The sequence below is a fragment of the Thalassophryne amazonica genome, chromosome 6, assembly GCF_902500255.1.
Source record: "Thalassophryne amazonica chromosome 6, fThaAma1.1, whole genome shotgun sequence".
Taxonomy (NCBI): Eukaryota; Metazoa; Chordata; class Actinopteri; order Batrachoidiformes; family Batrachoididae; genus Thalassophryne; species Thalassophryne amazonica.
Window position 1 is genome coordinate 116802178 of NC_047108.1, and position 21065 is coordinate 116823242.

The window sequence follows — 21065 nt, forward strand, 5'->3', positions numbered from 1 at the left end:
CTGCCATCTACTGGCCAGTAGTGTTCATGGCAGTATTTGCCCTAGTACTGAGCGTCCAGTAGTTGGCAGTGCTCTATTTATTTTGACACCCGTTATATGAGACAGTTATCCAATTACAACTTGGCTTTTTTTTTTTTTTTTTAAATGCCTTTGTTTTTTGTTTTGTTTTTTTTGTTTTTTTTACAAAAAAAAGGTATCTCTTAAAAAAGCACATTTATCTGTAAACACCAACACATGGCTCACCTCACATTAACATGTTGGTTTATGAATGAGTCAACCAATCAGTGTTAGCAGAGGCACATTTTACCCATAATCCTTTGCCATCTGTCTGTGTTTGTTACAAAACTTCAAAATTAATATAAGTGCATTATTCAACATTGAAAGATATATGTTATATTTTAACTTTGTACAAATGACAGAATTGACATTAATGGAGTTATTCTATCAGTATTAATTTTATTTATAAACCAAACCATAAGTCAGCACCGCTTTATTTTCCAAGACCTCCACCTCACGGCAACGCTGTTATCGAGTAGAGAGTTGAGCTTCGCTGCTCCTCTCAACTGCTTCACTGCTGGGAGCTATGTAGTAAACAGAAGCTTCCAGCAGCATGCAGGACACACAAAGACAGAAGTGCTGACTCATTGTTTGGGTCTGTAGTCACCTTTGATACGAACAGAATCGACTGTGGTATTAAAACTCAAAATTAGCTTGTAGGTAGTTGCAAGTATACCGGAGACAATACTGGAAGTTATCAGTTATCTGTAGCTTCCGATAAATTTTTGGGTGGTTTATCGGTTTAGCTTTCTTTATAAGATAACTTTTCATTTAGCTCATTATCTGTTATCGAAGCTAATTTTTTGGTTAGCGGTGCCCACCACTAGTTAAAGCCTCCATTAAGCACTTCACAGTTTCCACTTTTAACACTGTGGAGAGTCATGCTAAAGGAGTAAAAATGATGGCCAAAGTTTTCCAAAGAGAATATTAAACAAATTAAATGCAAACTGCCATTTCCTGCCTTTGTATTTCAACCATTTTCCAAATATTCAGGGCTGATAATCACTGTCAAAGGTAATCAAAGGTTTGTTTGAACACAATGACTAAGAAATATGTATTTGTCATTTTATTTAAGACAATAAATTGATGTTCCCCGACACAAACAATAAGTCTTTAAACAATGTCCCCCACATCATCGACAGGAAATGAAGCAAACGCGTACACATGAGCGGAGAAGACGTGTGTGTTATTCTACAAAATTGATGGGCGGTTGATTGTCATGCAGAAATAATTTTTATGAAGTTTTTATGAAGTTATTAGTCCAATTCAAACAATTTGAGGAAACTGATTATCTCAAATAGAAATTAATTTTGTTTGGCTTCTCCCGTTTGGAATGGCCAAAGTGGAGCCGGTGTCACAGACCGAACAGTCCACCCCTAAAAATCCGTCCGCCTTTTGCATGTGTGCATGTGTCATTTCAGACCACAGCAGCATGTCTGAGACGGAGTCTCTTTACCCAAAACAATCAAATGGATTAATGGGATTATTAACCATCAGACAATAAAGGTAAAACCTCTTAAATCATTCTAAAGTCAGTTTTAAGCAGAAACAAGGCTGTTTTAATTCCAAACTCAACCGACGCGCTGTGAACGCATCAGCTAGCAGCTCGTTTAGTAGTGGCGCTCTGATCGCTTCTGCCGCCTTTTATGATGAAATAATGCTGAATTTATGTGGAAATTATTGTTGTACAAAAGCTTCAGATAACTGTCACTGAAACAGATGGTGACTGGAGTGCAGTTTGAAGCAAAAATGATCTGATAATCCGTGAACCGCTACATCAGGGGGGACCAATGTTTAGAGGGACCGTTCGGTCTGCAGCACCGGTACTGAGCCACATGTTGATTTAGCACAGGATTTACATTAGACGCCCTTCATGAAGCAACTCCAGATGGTTAAGAAGATTTTGGCAGAGATGGGCTTTGAACCTTTAGCTGGGAAGCAAAAGTACAAACTAATGCGCCACTGTGCCGTCCCAAACTGATAAGGTCAAACTAACCAAGACAAATGACCTCAAATAGCTGGAGCATTCATAATTATTAATCACTACTCAACCATATTTATTTTACTTAATTAAATAATTATGAATGCTCCTTAGCGCAGGGGTGGTGGCCAAGTGGTTAATGCGCTTGGTTTCAGTTCAGAAGGCTCCGGGTTCAAATCCCACCCCTGCCACATTTCTTCATGTAATGTGGAGTTGCGTCAGGAAGGGCATCCGGCGTAAAACCTGTGCCAATTCAACATGCAGATCCACCTTGGATTTGCTGTGGCGACCCCGAGTGCAAACAAGGGAGCAGCCGAAGGGACTTACTTAGTGATTAATAAACTTAAATGTATAAACTGAGTAACTCCATTTACGGTGTTGAACTTAACAGGCCACAAGGTGGTGCACTGGTCAGTTGGCAGCAGCACACGGTGCTGCCATGCACAGCCCAGTCCTTCATGTGATTCAGCCATAAAATGCAGTACATTCTCATGACAAGGTCACCCCCACACACACACACCACACCCCCCCCACCCCTAGTCACAAGCCATTTGGGGGGGGGTTAAGAGCCACGTAAAGGGACAGAAGAAATATGAATACCACAACTTTTGGGGTAAACCCCTCCACATAAAGGGGTGACGATGGAAATAAGAATAAAGAGTTTGGGAACATTCTGTGACTGAATACTTACAGTTTTGACTCAGCCTTGAATGAATATTATAATTATTAAAATTAAAATACTTGGAATACTTGTGGAAATAGATTCACTTATCTCATCTTCAACCACTTGAATTCAAAATTGAACCACTTTTCCAAGATTGGGTCACGGGTTTGGGGAGAGCACACTGTAAACTGTATTGTCTGGTGTATAAGATGCAATTTTTTTTTTTTATTTACACTAGTTTAAGAGGATCTACAACTTATACTCCAGAAAATACGGTAATTATCTTTTGGCTTTAGTTTGTGGGTCAAAGAAGCTTATTTTAAAGTACATCAGGGTCCTCAGAAACTGTGATGTACATAACTTTTCTTAGTGTCTCATTAACTGAAAACTGAACACTAATTGTGCTGAAATACGGGACACACCTGCAGCTGTTTGGAAGACTTGTTGTAATTTTAAGGCTGGATGTGAGACGGCAAGCCGCTCCCATTCTGTGAAGTGGTGATTGGAAAATTTTGGCCGACGATCTAACTGTGAATCTGACAAAGAAGTTCATTTTGATTTTTCTTTGTAGAGAATTTTCTCTCAGGCTCCAAAACACAAAATGAGGTTTAAAAAAAAAAAAAAGCATCATAATACTACTCCTACACAAGGTCACGCTCATCCCATATTTGCAGAAACAGACTTTAGCTACATTTTCCTCGTAGTAACAAAAACTACAGTATACTACACATTTGGTTGTTCGTACTTGACAAATAAAACTCTTATGCCGTGCCCAACTCAAAGTCCACTGTTTTTCCATTTTCAGTCAGGATCCTGATGAAATTTGTATTAACATCTTATTTCATTTAAGAATGATTCTTCCAAGTGATGTTTTAAAAAACCAATCACACCAGTGTTTGACTCTTTTCTTCCCTGAAAAGTCACATACTCACCCGTGGTTTCACCAAAAACACCAAAAAGTTGGCACCAGTTTGTGCCCGTGTCCACACTCATAGTGGCGGGACGCCTCTAATCTTGCGAATGACGTTTGCTATCCGCTTAGCTAATCCCGGGCTGGGCTCTTCTATCTGGAAACTACGGGTCAGTAGGTTGTACAAGGAGCCGTAGCCCACGGCAATCACGGTGCAGGTCAGGCAGATGACATTGTAAGGCATACTGAAGTCTGGAGTTGGCAAGTTGACCAGGAGAGGCTCTGTGTAGATCCGTACGAAGAAGCTAGTCTCCTCTCTGCAGGGAAAACTAGCAGGAAGACCCAAAAGAAGCTGCTCAAGTTGATTTTACTAACAGGACTTAAGTTTCAAGAAGCCCATCTTAAACTGTTGCTTTTCTGCAATTATATACTTACAACGAGCTGAAAAGGGGACCTTCATGAGTGATGTTTGTGTCCATGGCAACAATACTTGGCACAAGAGCACTGATGACAGAAGACCTAAAGGTTAACACATTTCAGTCATTACAAAAGTTAGAAAGGGATTATCCTCCCCCCACCCCATTCCCAAAATAAATCCAAAAAGAGTTTTGACTTCAAATCCACATGTTGCAGAAGTACTAAATCATGAGATATCGGAATTCACACACACACACACACACACACAAGTTCAGTTTGAAGAGAAACAGCATCAACGATTTCAGGAAATCATGAGGAAATGAGACCCTGGTGTACGTACCCGACGTACAAACCGTGGTTGGCATCAGGAGTGTATTCGGTCCACTTAAGCAGAGCCCTCTCAAACTGGATGCTAACCTCGGTCACCGAGTTAGGAGGAAGCTGGACCAGCATCTCCAGCAAGTGTGGCCTCACACGGTCCTTGGACGGCTGGTAGTGGATGTAACCTGGCAGAGGAAGAGAAACCCGAACAGTCACTCAAGACTCCTGTGATCCTTTGTAGCTTTAGCAAGTCATATCCACACATAATCCACTTTAAGGATGCCAAGAAAGTGATTGATAATGTGGAGTAAGAATGCAAGTCATATCCACACATAATGCACTTTAAGAATGCCAAGAAAGTGATTGATAATGTGGAGTAAGAATGCAAACACAAAAAGAACATTTTTACAACAGAGAAATATGACTCGCTAGCTCCACCCTGTGGTGAAAAGTATCAACTACTTGGAGTAAGTCCTCCGATATGGTAAGGAAATATCACAGATGGATTCAAAGTTATGGAAAACATTTTTGACTTTCCAGGATATGAGGCAGAGATGAGATTATAAGAAGTGCTGTACAGAGCATCTGAATTTGGCAGTACATCTGGATCTGCAACTGTCCTCGAGCAAAACTAAGACCAAAGCTTTCAATGACTTCTTGGACTCAAAACTGTCAGCAGTATATACTTGTTACATTGATCTCTGCACATTCCTGCCTCTGGGTGTTTGATCTTTGACATCAAGAAATGTTTGAGAAGAGCTCAGAGTGATGATGAGGTCCCTGGAGAGAGTTGATGCTGATACCTTTGCAGTAGAATGAAGGTCCAAGTAATTAAGAGTCCCTACCCTTGTAGAGCACCTTGGAGTGGTTTAAGTTATTTAGTGCCATATAAATGAACTGAATTCTTCCTGCAAATACATCTTAAGCTGTGCAATGGTACAGAGTCACCTTCTTCTGGAGCCATGCCTTTGTTATGTGGGCAGAATGTAGTTTTGCATCGTCTTGCTGAAAAAATGCAAGGATGTCCCTGGAAAAGATGTCATCTTTAAGGCAGCATGTGTCGCTCTAAAAGTTCAGTACTAAGTTAATGCTGCCATCACAGAAGAGTAAATTACCTTTGCCGATGGCACTGGCACAACCCCACACCATGACTGACTTTTGTACTTGTTGCTGAAAACAAGTCTGGATGCTCCTTTAGGTCTTTGGTCTGGAGCACACTGTGTCCATTTCTTCCAAAAATAAATAAATAAAAGATATGGCATAGCATTTCATCGGACCACAACACACATTTCCACTGTGATGGTACAACCCAGATGCCTTGGAGCCCAGATTAGTCAACGCCACTTCTGGACAGTTGACGTAATGGTGCGTTTACACATAAGCAAGACGTGTTACGAATGTCATTTTTCTGTCATTTGTGACACATTCCTGACATTCTTAACGTGACTTAATGCATCTGAATAGGTTTCTTAATAGTGCGTGTTGGTGTGTGATATTCTTGATATTCGTGGAGCATGTTTTTGGCTGCCAAAAAAGTCTTCCATGAATGTCACACACCACCCTCATTTGCCTCATGTCGTAGAGGTTGCAACTGAGCGTATTGATCCGTCTTGATGAGTAGTGATCCTTAATAGAATGTGACAACGTTCCTAGTGGTTCCTATGATGGTTCTTGGAGCCCAAACTGTTACGTGTTATTACGAAGTGACACGGAAACTGTCAAGTTTTAACACTACTTGTAATGCAGTCATATTTCACTGCACGCCATGACGGATCACCGTTTTCCGTCCTGTGCACACAATTATTAAACTCGGCTCCACAACGTTCAGTTTGATGCAGTATGCCGAAGAGGAACAGTGACGCGAAGTCGGCCAAGTGTTGTTCCACAGTTCCTGCTGAAGCTCCTCAGGTCACTCCTGCAGGTGTTCCACCTGCTGTTGTGACTGATGAGCAGGAGAACGAGTCTGAGCCAGAGGAACCAGAGGAGTGAGACGAGACTCACGTGCAGCCAGACATCTCCTCACCTCCTCCAGAGCCCAACTACGCAAGCAATGATGAAGTTCTTTTTCTGCTGTGGATTCATCTGGGAGGTGAGGAACAATCTGGAGTGGTGTGAAGTCTTCATCAGCTGATGGTAGAATATGTGGGGTATGTGGAGACAATTCTCCAAATTCAAAACAGCCCGGGGCAATATCCTTGACCATGCGTAATGGCTCGTAATAATTCGCCAGTGACACGTGCCATTAATCCTAACGTGTCTTAACAGGTCCTAACAGTTCCTGGGGGCACCTGACACTTCTGCACAGAATCATCACATTCGTGATCAGTGGCCAAGAATGTGTACTTTGTGTAATTCGTGACTTGTCGTCATTATGTGTAAATGCACCATAAGGCTTCTTTTTGCAGAGTAAAGATTAATTGTCATTTGTGAATGCAAGTACTTATTGTAAAGTTTCCCAAAGTGATGCCTTACCCATGTGGTTATATCAAATATCGATGAATGATTGTTCTTAATGCAGTGCCATTTGACATATCGGAGATCACGGGTGTTCAATTTAGGCTTGCACCCTTTGCCCTTTATGCAATGAAATTCCTCCAGATTAGAATGTGTCAAAGGCCTTAAATGCATGAATGGATGTATATTAACTAATTAAATTAACACAAAACACACTATCTTGGGTTCAAACTGTCTGCAGTGACAAGCAGAAGTCAAAGTAAGTGTAAGGTTCCCCCCGGATTCCTTCCCAAGCCAACTTTTTCTGAATTGGGACTTTCTTTCTGCCTGCTCTAAACACAGATGATTGGCTCAGTCCATTTATGAATGAGTGAAATAGCCTTTGGCAGAGCAGACAGACATGAAAACTGTCCAGGTTAGGGGATCATGAGGAATGGGATTGAGAACCAATCACGGAGACAGATGAGGTGAAGTGCTTGCATTGTAATGTTACATCAGTTATGATACTGCGGCTATGTGGCACATTTTCAAGAGAATGATCAAGCGTGCAGGTGCCTCATATTGATGAGGACCCCAACAACTGCCAAGGGGATGCCAAGTATCACCTGGCTGTGGCAGACAGATGCGTGGAGGAGGGTTGACAGTTCTGTAGTGTACTGAATATGGTGACGCACGGCAACATCTCATTTCAGGAACAACTGAAGACATGCTCTGGAATTTCTGACCGCATCAAACTGTGATCACAAACAGGTACTCATGAAAACACTTTTCTAAATCCTCTTTGGCTATTAATTGACCGAAATGGAGCTTTTTAAATGGTGGTACCCCAACAGGATAATCTCCAGCTAATCAAATGTTTCAGCTGACCCCAAAGCCATTTAAATCTGTTAACTTGAGGTCTACAGGTTTAAGTGAGCAGCATATATGACTTAATTAAAAGTGAAATAATTTGGGGAAAAAAGAAATCAAAACAGAGATTTTTTTTTCCATGAATTTCCTACTTCTAACTGAAAGAGTAAGCCATAAAGCTCTATGTCAGCCCTGAAGCCTGTCAGGCTATAGTTTATCCCCAGATACTGTCACATGAAATGAATGCAGGTTTCTCCCCTTGTGAAGGCTGATACCCACTTACATCTGGGTGGACAGGTAGCCTGATGCACACATCTGGAATCAAATTTATTTTCTACAGTGACTCACTGGGCTTGTTGTCCTTTCCCTTGCTGATGACAGTGAGGGTGTGGACGTAAAGACGCAGATACCAGGGCACCGAGTCCAGTAGCAGCACAGGAAATGACCTGTACGGGTGATTGTTGTACATCAGTGTGTGAATCTCTCCTGTCTGCAGCCCGTAACCGGCCACATAACGTTCAGCATGCAGCCGAGGATGCAGCATTTCATCTGTGGGCAGGAGAGTAAAAAAAAAAAAAACACACACAAATACAAGGCACGTGAAGGAACACTCAACAGAACATGGTTCAATTCAACAAGCACAGAGCTGATAATCTATTTTTTTTTTTTTTTTTACTATGGTGCACATTATAAATGGATGTTACATCACAATATTTTCCAAATTAACAAAAGGATTATACAACCCCTGACAAAAATTATGGAATCACCGGCCTCGGAGGATGTTCATTCAGTTGTTTAATTTTGTAGAAAAAAAGCAGATCACAGACATGACACAAAACTAAAGTCATTTCAAGCTTTAAGAAACACGATAAGAAATCAGGAAAAAAAATTGTGGCAGTCAGTAACGGTTACTTTTTTAGACCAAGCAGAGGGGAAAAAAAAAATGGAATCACTCAATTCTGAGGAAAAAATTATGGAATCATGAAAAACAAAAGAACACTCCAACACATCACTAGTATTTTGTTGCACCACCTCTGGCTTTTATAACAGCTTGCAGTCTCTGAGGCATGGACTTAATGAGTGACAAACAGTACTCTTCATCAATCTGGCTCCAACTTTCTCTGATTGCTGTTGCCAGATCAGCTTTGCAGGTTGGAGCCTTGTCACTGACCATTTTCTTCAACTTCCAAAGATTTTCAATTGGATTAAGATCCGGACTATTTGCAGGCCATGACACTGACCCTATGTGTCTTTTTGCAAGGAATGTTTTCACAGTTTTTGCTCTATGGCAAGATGCATTATCATCTTGAAAAATGATTTCATCATCCCCAAACATTCTTTCAATTGATGGGATAAGAAAAGTGTCCAAAATATCAACGTAAACTTGTGCATTTATTGATGATGTAATGACAGCCATCTCCCCAGTGCCTTTACCTGACATGCAGCCCCATATCATTAATAACTGTGGAAATTTACATGTTCTCTTCAGGCAGTCACCTTTATAAATCTCATTGGAACAGCACCAAACAAAAGTTCCAGCATCATCACCTTGCCCAATGCAGATTCGAGATTCATCACTGAATATGACTTTCATCCAGTCATCCACAGTCCACGATTGTGTTTCCTTAGCCCATTGTAACCTTGTTTTTTTCTGTTTAGGTGTTAATGATGGCTTTCGTTTAGCTTTTCTGTATGTAAATCCCATTTCCTTTAGGCGGTTTCTTACAGTTCGGTCACAGACGTTGACTCCAGTTTCCTCCCATTCGTTCATTTGTTTTGTTGTGCATTTTCGATTTTTGAGAAATACTGCTTTAAGTTTTCTGTCTTGACGCTTTGATGTCTTCCTTGGTCTACCAGTATGTTTGCCTTTAACAACCTTCCCATGTTGTTTGTATTTGGTCCAGAGTTTAGACACAGCTGACTGTGAACAACCAACATCTTTTGCAATATTGTGTGATGATTTGCCCTCTTTTAAGAGTTTGATAATCCTCTCCTTTGTTTCAATTGACATCTCTCATGTTGGAGCCATGATTCATGTCAATCCACTTGGTGCAACAGCTCTCCAAGGTGTGATCACTCCTTTTTAGATGCAGACTAACGAGCAGATCTGATCTGATGCAGTTGTTAGTTTTGGGGATGAAAATTTACAGGGTGATTCCATAATTTATTCCTCAGAATTGAGTGAGTCCATATTTTTTTCCCTCTGCTTGGTCTAAAAAAGTAACCGTTACTGACTGCCACAATTTTTTTTTCTTGATTTCTTATAGTGTTTCTTAAAGCCAGAAAGTTGCCATTTGAAATGACTTTAGTTTTGTGTCATGTCTGATCTGCTTTTTTTCTACAAAATTAAACAACTGAATGAACATCCTCCGAGGCCGGTGATTCCATAATTATTGCCAGGGGTTGTATAATCTATGATGTTCAGGTCTGATTACCAGTGAGGAGACACACAGGCCTGTGACAAAACCAGACTTTGGTCACAACACTAAAGTTACATCACTAGAAAAGAACTGTTGTCATTTCGCCTTTAAAAGATTTTGCTGGTCACAATGTATTTCTGACCACTATAATCCATGTCCAGGTGGCAGCTCTGTGAGGAAAATTTGCAGGATCCCCAACAATTTGCTGGACATCATAGATGGCCTACACACAGGTACTGCGAGTTCTGTGCAAAGCAAAGGCAAAATCTTTGACTTCTTCATGGAGAATTCTACCATTGATCAGGGAAACATTCCGGTTCCTACACTATTCGATGGCTGACATCTCAAGTTCCGCCACCGGGGTATCCACTGAGTTGTGGAGGCTGAGGTGCCTTCATCCACAAGTCAAGGTCAGTAAACTTTCCCTTGCCGACAAAGGTACTTATGTTGATGGTCTCTACAACCCTTCACAGATGATGTGATCTTTGAAGAACCAATGGAAACCCTGATGGCAGTGCTTGAGAAGCTGAATGTCTAAGAACCAGACTTTCAATGACTTCCTGAACTTTGCCATCAAAACTGTAGCTGTATGTGGTGAAATTGTCAAACACCCACTTACCTCAGCAGTAACGTTCATGTCTCCAAGCCCTCTGTCTTTGAGACAGACATGGCTGAAAAGAAATTATGGAGTCACGAGTTGCTTCTCAGATGCGTTTCATGATGCAAATGCTTTTTCAGGAGAAAAAAGGTCCACGTCTTTAGGGTGCCGGTGTTTCCGGTCTTACTGTATAGTTCTGAGATTTGGACAATAACCAGTGATGTAAGGAGATGAATGGATGTCTTTGGATGTCTTAGGTCACTGCACTGATGTTGTAAAAGTAACAGCTAATTTGGGAGACAGAGATGAGAAGTATCACATGCATTATGAGGGAATGTCAGCTGCAACATTTTTGGCCATGTGTCTCTTTGCATGATACAGCATGCAGTTGCCTCAAAGTTGAGGACTCCTGCAGCTGGAGAAAGCCAAGGGGATGCCTGTGTTTCACCTGGCTGAAGCAAAAAGATTGTTACTTTTGACAAGTGAGGATGGACCGGCTGTCTGCCTGAGATGTTGTCATCCACCATAGTGTGGTGGATGCAGCGATGCATGGCACCAGCGGCAGCTCCCAGACCTGATCTGATGATCAGGGTGAGTTTCCCCACACAATGATGGAAGTTAACAGAAATAGACAATGAGAGTAAATTTACTGTAGATGTACCTAGTTTGGCATCTAAAAAGCAGGAACTACTTTTGTGATAGAGAGATGACAATGTGACATCCCCCCCCAAAAAAATCATCCAAAATGCTCAAATACTACAATATCCTTTGATTAAAATAAATATGGCCCAAAAAAATAACCATAGCAGCATCACAGCAACTCCTATCATCATCGCAGAACACTTGTCATTGCACTGAAACATGCAACAGGCACCAAGTGACACCACGGTCATAAATTACAGTCTTCAGCCACCTTGACACTTGCAGGAATTTGATCCCCGCACTGACACACAATCTTGCATACCAATAAGTAAATTGTGCCTAATCTGTGCGAGGCTATGTGCAAGTGCGCAAAGAAAAGTTTAAAATGTTCAAAATTTCTGTCACGCATGAATTTCGTGCCACTTGCGTGAACACTGCACAACCTATTCACAAACACTGCATGTCACGGCGTATCAATGCGTGCCATTGCGTGCAAGGCCTCGCACAGATTACGAGTTTACTCACTGGCATGCAAGAATGCATGCCAGCATGGGGATCAAATTTGTGCAAGTGTCAAGGTGGCCTTACAAAGACTTTCAACTCTGGTGTTTGTGCCTGCGAAAAATGAAGATTATTCTCTTCTGACTTCAGTTTGACTCACTCACCCTCACTAGACTTCCAGCGTATCAGCAGGTTGAGGGAGCGCACGGACCCATAAGTGGCTTGTTCCTTCAGATCGTAGACTGAGAAGGTCCGTCTGTCCCCCAGAACGACTGCCTGGGTCAGTAGGGGAGAGGCAGGGCTCAGATCGAAGTGCTCCCCCTGTAAATGGACCAACATCTGGAAATGTCTACATTGTCCTGGGAAATAATTATGATTAAAGAAGTGCTGCTTCATCTTTTTTTTTAAATATCTCTGCTGCTTTGTGCATCATGTGGAGAATAAAAAACAAATGCTGACCTGTGAATTATCGGTGATGTCAACATAGATTTTGCTGGAAGAAGCCAGCGGACAGGCGTCCGTCAGCGTGCGAGAAAACATCTTGAACAGAGACCACTCTAAAGGAACAAACAAACGTGTTATTGGTTTGCTTCTTTAAACATGAGAACTCCAAAACAATAAAAGATGGAAACAAATCTAAATGAAGGAGATAACATCAAAGAATGGCCAGCGGTGTTTTGATTCACCTCGCTTGCTCTGTCCAGAAGTGTGCAGATCAAAAACCACATTCAGCGTCTGTCTCAGCTCCCAGGATGTGGTTTGACACTGCTCGTCCTGACACAGCGGTCTGATGTGGACCGCCTCCGAGTGGAAGCTGCTGTGGAAAAGTTTCTCTGACTTCAACAGGACAGCGAGACCAGCCTTATTAAAAACAACATGGAATGCAAGACAGAAAGCGTTGAAGAAGAAATATAAAATCAAAAATTGCAACTGCAGTTACAGGTTTAAAGATGTGATTAAATGTGCCACACAAAGTGGCGGACATGGTTAGTTCCTGCAGTGATTGTTAGACGAGATATACACAGACACACCTTGGAGGCGCAGGGTAACAGTTTCTTCCAGGGGGTCAAGTTTTCAGTGCAAACAATTTCTCCTGGCAGGGTGGCGTAGCGAAGAAAGCGGTGATCCGTCACTTCAAGACAAACAAACACAAAACAAAACCTCAAGAATTATCTTCCATACCTGCATCCTGCAAAATCTTAAAAAGGCAAGTTGACTTATTTTCAACCTGAGACATCAATCAATTCCATTTTCAAACAATTGCTGAACAAGAAGTACAACTGTATCAACAGGGTCCCAGTGTTCTGTCGAGATGTGTGGGTTTGTCGATTTATGCGTCCGGACCACTGACCTCTATATAATACTGGATCGCTCACTGGCCAATATTTTTGAAGCAAACCGGCCGCCATATTACCACTCCGTTGTTGCTCTCCTGAATGCTCTTTTCTATTGATCTTTAGTGAGGCACACGTAACTTTATTCTTTGTAATTTTGTTTAAAAATATCTTCAACAAACTGCACAAATTACCAGATCAAAGGCTGTGGATGAATATTTCACCTGTGAGTATGACTGAAATGGGAAGTAATGAACAATAATTTGAAGAGTTCTCTCCCTTATTCCAGCATATAAGCAAAGATAATAATAATAATAATAATAAGTGGCTTATTAACACAACATGTGCAGTCACGTGTTTTGTGTTGGATGAACTATTTTAAGACATTTATTAGGTCTACTTGTGCATAGTTTTGGAGCTTTAGGCGTTGAGAATCAGCTCAGTTATTACTTGAAATTGTTGATGTTCTAATAAGCTGTCTATGTGTGGTCTGCATACGTTGGGAGTGGCAAGATGGCAGCCAATGAGCTATCCAGTAATATACACAGATCAGTGGTCAACCCCGACAGGGGGATGGGTGAAAATGTTGGTCAAGAGAACTGTGCACACATGACCATGTGCGTGGGGGGGCTGGCATCTCAATAGGAATGACATCTCCGGGACACCGGCAGTACGGCTTTAAATGAACTCAAACGACTGTGTGACACAACAATATATGTGTTTTAGGAGTTATAAAAATAATGACTGATTATAGGCCACACTGTTTGTACTCTATATTCTCTCTCTAATGATCCAGTTAATCTAGGTCAGGGGTCTTCAACTCCAGTCCTCAAGGACCAGTGTCCTGCACCTTTTAGATGTGTCCCTGGTCCAACATATCTGAATCAAATGGTTGAATTACGTCCTCAGTATGCAGTCAGGTTCTCCAGAGTGCTGCTAATGAACTCATTAATTGACTCAGGTGTGTTGAAGCAATGACATCTAAAAGTTGCAGGACACTAGCCCTTGAGGACTGGAGTTGAAGACCCCTGATCTAGACTATGCTGCACACTGTTTAGCCTAACTGGAGCTAGCTAATTATATCTGGGTTATTGCTGTTGACATGTTAGCCTGTCCATCAAACACTGATGTTTTTGTCTACGACCAACACTTATAAAGGTACATAGGAGATATATACATTAGACCTGTAATGGTTGAAAACAGGGAGACCACACCCACAGTTTACCTTAATCACCTGCTGCTGGTAAATTTCTCTCCCCCAATCAAGAATGTGCACAATGTTCAAAAGAAGACAGGAAGTGAACTCAGCACCGAGTCATTGCAAATGGAAAACATTATAATTTGTAATAAAATAATGAGAAAAAAATTAACCTTTTTATCAGTTACCATTATTTCTACTAAATCCTTCTGTTCTGGAGCATTAAAAAAAAAGAAGTTTCTGGTTTAATATTTATTCCTAGCAATATGTCAGTTGTTTCTTGTTTTCGTTACTTGACCTGGTTCAAAGCGGTGCTTACATCACATATTTCTGGTGATATTATTACATTTTTAGAGGGACTATTTACCTACAGACAGACAGACAGACAGACAGACAGACAGACAGACACCGGAACTATGTTATACCGGCCCAGGGTTGATACAATCCAGTATATGAAAGGAAGAAAAAACAAATAAAACCAAACAACAGCCACATTTCCAACATTTTGTGCCACCAACTAAAAAAGTAGGTCACTGGTGTTATTTTGCTTCTATTTTGAGTGAACGTTGGATTTTGAGATTACCACACTGACATGCATTTATTTCTCAAATTAAAGATAAAAAAATGAAAATTTCTCACAAATGTAACACTTATCAAATGTTTCTACTACTTGAAGTAGATGTGCATTTGTCTGAAATCTCGTAACTGTTTTTGAAAACGCTAACAGGCAGAAAGCGGACAGCCTCAGCAGCCAGGATGGTGGGATCTGGATCCATTTCAGGCATCCAGACGCCAACATCCCTGAATTAAATTCTTTCAGGACTGAGTCCACATTTTTACAAAATCACCTCCTGTTTCAACTACTGGAGCATAGTAATAGAGCTCTACATCACTCAGAGTCTCGATTGTTAAGGGTTTTAATTTAACTACGGTGTTAAAATATGAACTTATCCCTTAAGGTACCCGATTACAGTCCATCTTACATTTTGCAAAGCCACCTAAAGTCTTACCATTATGGACCCCCAACGGTTTGAAGGAGGCACTGGGCTGCACGGTGTTGGTGGAGTCTATGAAGTTCAGTGAGGCGCAGAAGATCCCTGACAAAACGTTAGTCAGCTCCTTCCATGTGCCGTCCACACTTAAAGTGGAGGAAAAAGAAAGGGGGAAAAAAAAGAAGTACAAAGTGTAATATACAAATCTCCTGAAAGAATAGTGACATATAATCAGCTATTTACAAAAACTCACCCAAATATAAAAACTGCATTTGTTTTAAAGGCAGACTTTGCTCATATGTTGCACTCACTCTGTCACAGAGTCCTGAAACCAGACCCACAGCTCAGCCCCGGGTGGGGAGGGCAGAAATGGCTGACCCCACTGCATGGTCCTCCAGTAGCCCTGTGTGAAGGAGATGTGCAGCTCTCGCATGGAAAACTTTGAGATAACCTGGCCAAGTGACTTGGGGAACAGCCGGTAATGAGAAACTGAGGAATAAAATGCCACATTTTAGACAGCAAAAATAATGTTGTCTGTATTGATAATAGAAAAGTCACTCTGAGCTGTTATTCATTGATCGACTGGGTAGAAGGAAAAAAGGGTAGGAGGAAAAAACAAACTTTGTCATCACTGTAATGTGATTGTGCCAAAATAACATGCCTGATTTTTTTTTACATTCATAGCGATGTAAAAACTAAACTTCATTTGTACAACTTTAAAACCAGATTGTCACTTACTTAACAGATTAAACTGCTGTTGAACTGACATTACCACTACACAATTTCTAACTTTTATAAACTAAACAAACAGTTCTATAGGTTTAGACCTGAGAATATTTCTGTCCAGGTACAGCTCTGCAACATTTCCTGCAAATCCGCTAGTGTTAAAAATTGATGCTGTACCGCAACCTTGCCTCTGCCCATTCCACTGCATCCTGGGCACACCAGTTAGTACGGCTGAGTGGAAATGGAGCAGCATCCACCAGCCAGCCAGCAGGTGGCAGACAAGCTGCACGTTCAGCCACATGTGTGCCTAATTTTGAATCCAGACACGCCTATGGGATATGATATACTCAAAAACAATGTTTCTTTTTATATTTGATGCATCGTTCTATTGAAGTGCTTATTTTTAAGTTTTCAACTTGAGATCCTTTTATTGCAATGTGACTAAAACACTTCAATGCCCTGTTACCATGGATACACAAATGATCAAGTTCAGCAAACACCAATTTTCAACAAGGAATAAATGTAAATTAGGAATTCTCAAGATGCATATTTACAACTGGAAGTCAAATAAAAACAGCATGTAGGCATTCATTTACAGCCACCATCACCAATAAATGGACTGCTGTTCGGGTACAGAACCAAATACCGTGCTATATGGACCCAGACCTATCATTAGAATTTGACAGACCATTTCTGTTTTAAGCTGGGCAACTTTTCTTGCGGCAGCACGGTGACTTAGTGGTTAGCACTGTTGCCTCACAGCAAGAAGGTCGTGGGTTCAATTCCCGTGGCCTTTCTGTGTGGAGTTTGCATGTTCTCCCTGTGTTTGCGTGGGTTTCCTCCGGGTGCTCCAGTTTCCTCCCACATCCAAAGACATGCGGGTTAGATGGATTATCTTTAAATTGTCCGTAGGTGTGTGTGTGGGTGTGTCTGTGTTTGTTTGTCTGTTTGTGGCCCTGCGACAGACTGGCGTCCTGTCCTGGGTGTACCCCGCCTCGCGCTCTATGACTGCTGGGATAGGCTCCAGCCCCCCGCGACCTTTAATTGGACTAAGCGGTAGAAGATGAATGAATTAATTAACTTTTCTTGCATTTACAGTCATCTTATTTTAACTGTGCAGCTTTCCTCTTTGTTTTTACGGTAGACAGTGAAAGTATACACAGGAAAGGTAGCGACAAATCACAGCATTGTTACACAGTGTCTCTGGTTCAGGAGCAGCTTGACACTTGGAATGCAACACCTGTAGTCCATTTCCTGGACCCGTCTGTGCGTGGTTGCTCTTGATACATGGACACCAGTGTCAGTCCACTCCTTGTGAAGTGCCACCAAGTTCTTGAATCAGCTTTGTTTGACAGGCTGTGGTCATCCCTGCTGCTTTTCCTACCACGCTTTTCCCTTCCTGTCAACTTTTCATGAATATGCTTTGATATAGCACTCTGCAAATAGAAAAGCAATGACTTTTTGCAGCTTACCCTCTTTGAAGAGGAGGGAGTGTCTACCGGACAACTGTCAAGTTAGCAGTCTTCCCCGTGATTGCGGTTGTGTGTACTGAACCAGATAGAGTTTCACGGTATTAAAACGGCATAAATAGTATGTTCAAATCCCAGCCGGACCGGAAAAATCACTAAGGACCCTTGGGCAAGGTACTTAATCCCCAAGTTGCTCGCGGTGTGTAGTAAGCACCTTGTATGGCAGTACCCTGGCATCAGTGTGTCAGTATGTTTGTATGAATGGGTGAATGTGAGTCATAACTGTAAAGCGCTTTGAGCGTTTGATGCAGATGGAAAAATGCAGTCCATTTACCATTTAAATAACAACTTACACACCCCCCACCCCCACTTTTTTAATTATCAATTAATTAATTGATAATCAATTAATTATCAACATTAAAATAAAAATGCTTGAAATTTTTTTTAGTTTATATGTAAGGCATGAGCCTAGAATATCTCAAAATTTACACATCCTGAAATATCTGTCCAAAAAAAAAAATAAAAAATAAAAAATAAAAAATTTCCACAGTATTCTAATTTTTACTATCCTTGACCTATTTTAGGGGGTCAAAAGGTCACATTGTTTCCCCGTTTTATGCTCATACAGCAGAGGGTATTTTAGCATTGTGTTATATTATATTTTAGATCCACCTGTACTGGGCTACTTTGCTTGAGGAATTTTTTCGAACTGGACCTCTTCGAATTTTAATTTTGAACTGGTTTACAATCACGTAACCACCGTATAAGACACTCTACCTCTATTTCGTGTCGTAAAATCTGTTTCCCACAGGGTGCGGAACTGAAAGCTAGCGTAAATATCACCGGAGTGCAGCGGTCTGAGCACCAGCTCCTCCTGGAAGTCGTCTATGGGCGGCGGGACGCCAGCTGAGGCTTCGACGGCAGACGGGAGTTGTTCGCCTATTGAAGCTGCTTCTTCCACCGCGGTCTCTTCCCAAAGACGGTCCTCGCCCACCACGGCTCGGTGTGGCTCATTTACCGCAGAGTCATCGCTGACTGGTGCTGTCTTTTCGTCGTCGGCAGCATTACACACTGATAACCTACAAATTAATAACAACAAAACTACGAAAACGCACTTTGAAGGTACCATTTTTCTGCTGCGAAGTGATTTCACTTCCGTGATTTGACGTCACACCGCCGAGTAGCCAATAGGCTGCTTCCATGGAGTCCTTTGCATTTTGTTTTTATGTTCAAAAAATAAACGATATTTAAAACAAACAAACAAACAAAAAAAATCAATAAAGAAGCGCACATCTTACTTTATTTAAAAATAATGTAATTTCGCGGACATATAAATAAAAGTTTAAATTAATTTTACGTTATTTGTAATTATATATAAAAATATATTAAATTAATTTTATGAAACATTATTGTTGAAGCAGTTTTAAACAGGTTTTTTTTTCGTGTGCATGGCTTAGTGCAACTTTTGGGCTAATGTTCAAATATTTAGGCATATAAATATTCATTTTTCTTAAAAAAAATGCAAATGAGAGATAGAGAAGTATGAGCACTTTTCAACTTTAAAATACACATTTTCTTCCTTTTATGTTAAAAAAAAGTGCATTTCCTTTTGGTCGTTTACCGTAATTTCCAGTAAGTTTTATTTAATTAGGCTTTTCTAATCATTTTTATTATTAAGTCACAAAGGCAACACACACAAGTAAATCTGTTTTGTTTTTTTAAATGTGAAAGGCAAGTTTGTGATTTGATACGAACCCCCCCCCCCCCCCCCCCCCCCGAAATATTCAAACAAATGTAAGTTGATTTTTGATGGAATAGTAACACTTGAACATTTAACATTATTTTTAAAAATCTAAATTCTAATGTGCCTAAAACTTTTACACAGTACAGATACACTGAGCTTATATTTAACATATTTTAATATAATAGCATGTGGTGTAATGCAATTTGACATAGTTGATGTGTTATTTATAACAGACAATGTGTCCCATTATTTATATCTTTTAAAATGGGAAAAAAAATAGACGAGCAAACTCTAGTTTGGCAAACTAGTGACCAAAAGAAAAGAAAAGAAAAAAAAAAACATATGTGGCATAATCATAATGTCAATTTGTCAGAAACATGATTGGCTCGACATTATTCCTGAATGCTGGTACCACGTGACCCACGTGTCATCGCATTTTGCACTTAAATACATAATGAAACATACATTTATAGCTTATATTACTTAGTTTGCGGCACAGTGCGTTGGTATAACCTGCAAAATAAAAAGTAAAATAAAATAGCCTAAAATAGAAATTGAGCCTGAAATTTTGTCTTTCTCTCCCTCTTTTTTTTTTTTTTTTTTGTATATGACCCACATATCCTAAAATAAACACCGCACGCGCCTGGTCAGCGTGCACAGCCTGCATTATATTTGGTGTTGCTGAGCTTCGGGCATCATCGGGGGGCACGTCACCCCTCCCACATCCACGCGGCGCGCACGGACGCATGCACGGAATCTGCACTCGGCTCCGTGGCGGTGGTTGGATGCTCGAAGACGCTGCTGTCGGGCCGAATTAAATCTTCTTTTCCTCCCGACCTTGCCCGGCTCCGGTTGGCTTTTGAATATCTGACCGGGGATTCCTGCGCTGCCTCCCGATGGCTGCAGCGGGCGGACTGGACAGCTGTCTGCAGCGGGCCAGATCTCAAAGTGACCCGAACATCCTCACCGAACCGGACATCGATTTGGCGCACAGCGCAGGTAAGACGGACGGACGGACGGATGGAAGAATGTTTGTTTGATTGTGTGCCGTTTCTCCGCGCGCGCGCTCCGGGACGCGAGGACACCGGAGAGATAATTAGCGCATGTGCGCGTCCAGCAGCCAGACTGAGATTACGAGCGGCGGCGATGATGCAAATTGAAAATTAATGTTCCGTGTCTGTGGATGATGGCTGCTGCGCGCACACACACGTTTAAACGCCGGTGGGTTCCACAGGCTTCGGTCATTTACATATATATATATATATGTGTGTGTGTGTGGTCCGTGATGTGGGCACTCACGCACGCTCACAAACACATGGCGGCTGCTGGAGCTCCGCACTGACAGCTCATCTGACTCACCCCTCCTTCCCCAGGACTGATCAATAATCAATACATACCAAGTGATCACGTGCTGCAGGTGGTCTGTTCGGCTCAGCGGTGCGTGAACGCCACGCATCGATTCATGCGTGAGTGGTATGTGCACAGAATGGCCTCCATCAACAGATAGGAAAAAATAATCATCAATTTTTTGGTCAACATACATTTTTAAGGGGGAGGCCAAATTTTGTCTTGTTTGTGCTCCTTTTTTTTTTGTTTAATTTGAATAAGTTTAGCTCTAAACAATTTTACAAAGATACCTGCTTTAAAAACCGTTTGAAACCAGACGTTATATTTAATTTTCATGATTGAAAATAATTCAGTTTATTTTTATCGAGCAACACCACAACATAAGTCACCCCAAGGTGAAATAAAATGCCACCAACTGGCTATATTTGAACTTTAAAGTTT

At 41.2% G+C, this 21065-nt stretch overlaps 2 protein-coding genes across 2 annotated transcripts in view; one reads left to right on the forward strand and one right to left on the reverse strand.

Annotated features, from left to right (window-relative positions):
• Window positions 1-1282: 1282 nt before the first annotated feature.
• On the reverse strand, window positions 1283-18704 carry pigt (phosphatidylinositol glycan anchor biosynthesis, class T). Its single transcript, XM_034173222.1, has 11 exons — window positions 18311-18704; window positions 15650-15827; window positions 15357-15484; window positions 12846-12946; window positions 12501-12675; window positions 12274-12371; window positions 11979-12135; window positions 8002-8202; window positions 4370-4535; window positions 4048-4131; window positions 1283-3941 (listed from the first exon to the last, which is right to left on the reverse strand). Exons 1-11 carry the CDS (start codon window positions 18660-18662, stop codon window positions 3692-3694), a joined length of 1890 nt encoding a protein of 629 aa, XP_034029113.1. The 5' UTR covers window positions 18663-18704; the 3' UTR covers window positions 1283-3691.
• Window positions 18705-20109: 1405 nt separating this feature from the next.
• The window catches only part of phactr3a (phosphatase and actin regulator 3a), a 96868-nt gene continuing 95912 nt past the window's right edge, over window positions 20110-21065 (forward strand). The window contains 1 exon segment of the mRNA XM_034171542.1: window positions 20110-20276. Coding sequence (XP_034027433.1) covers window positions 20174-20276 — 103 coding nt within the window. The 5' untranslated portion in view covers window positions 20110-20173.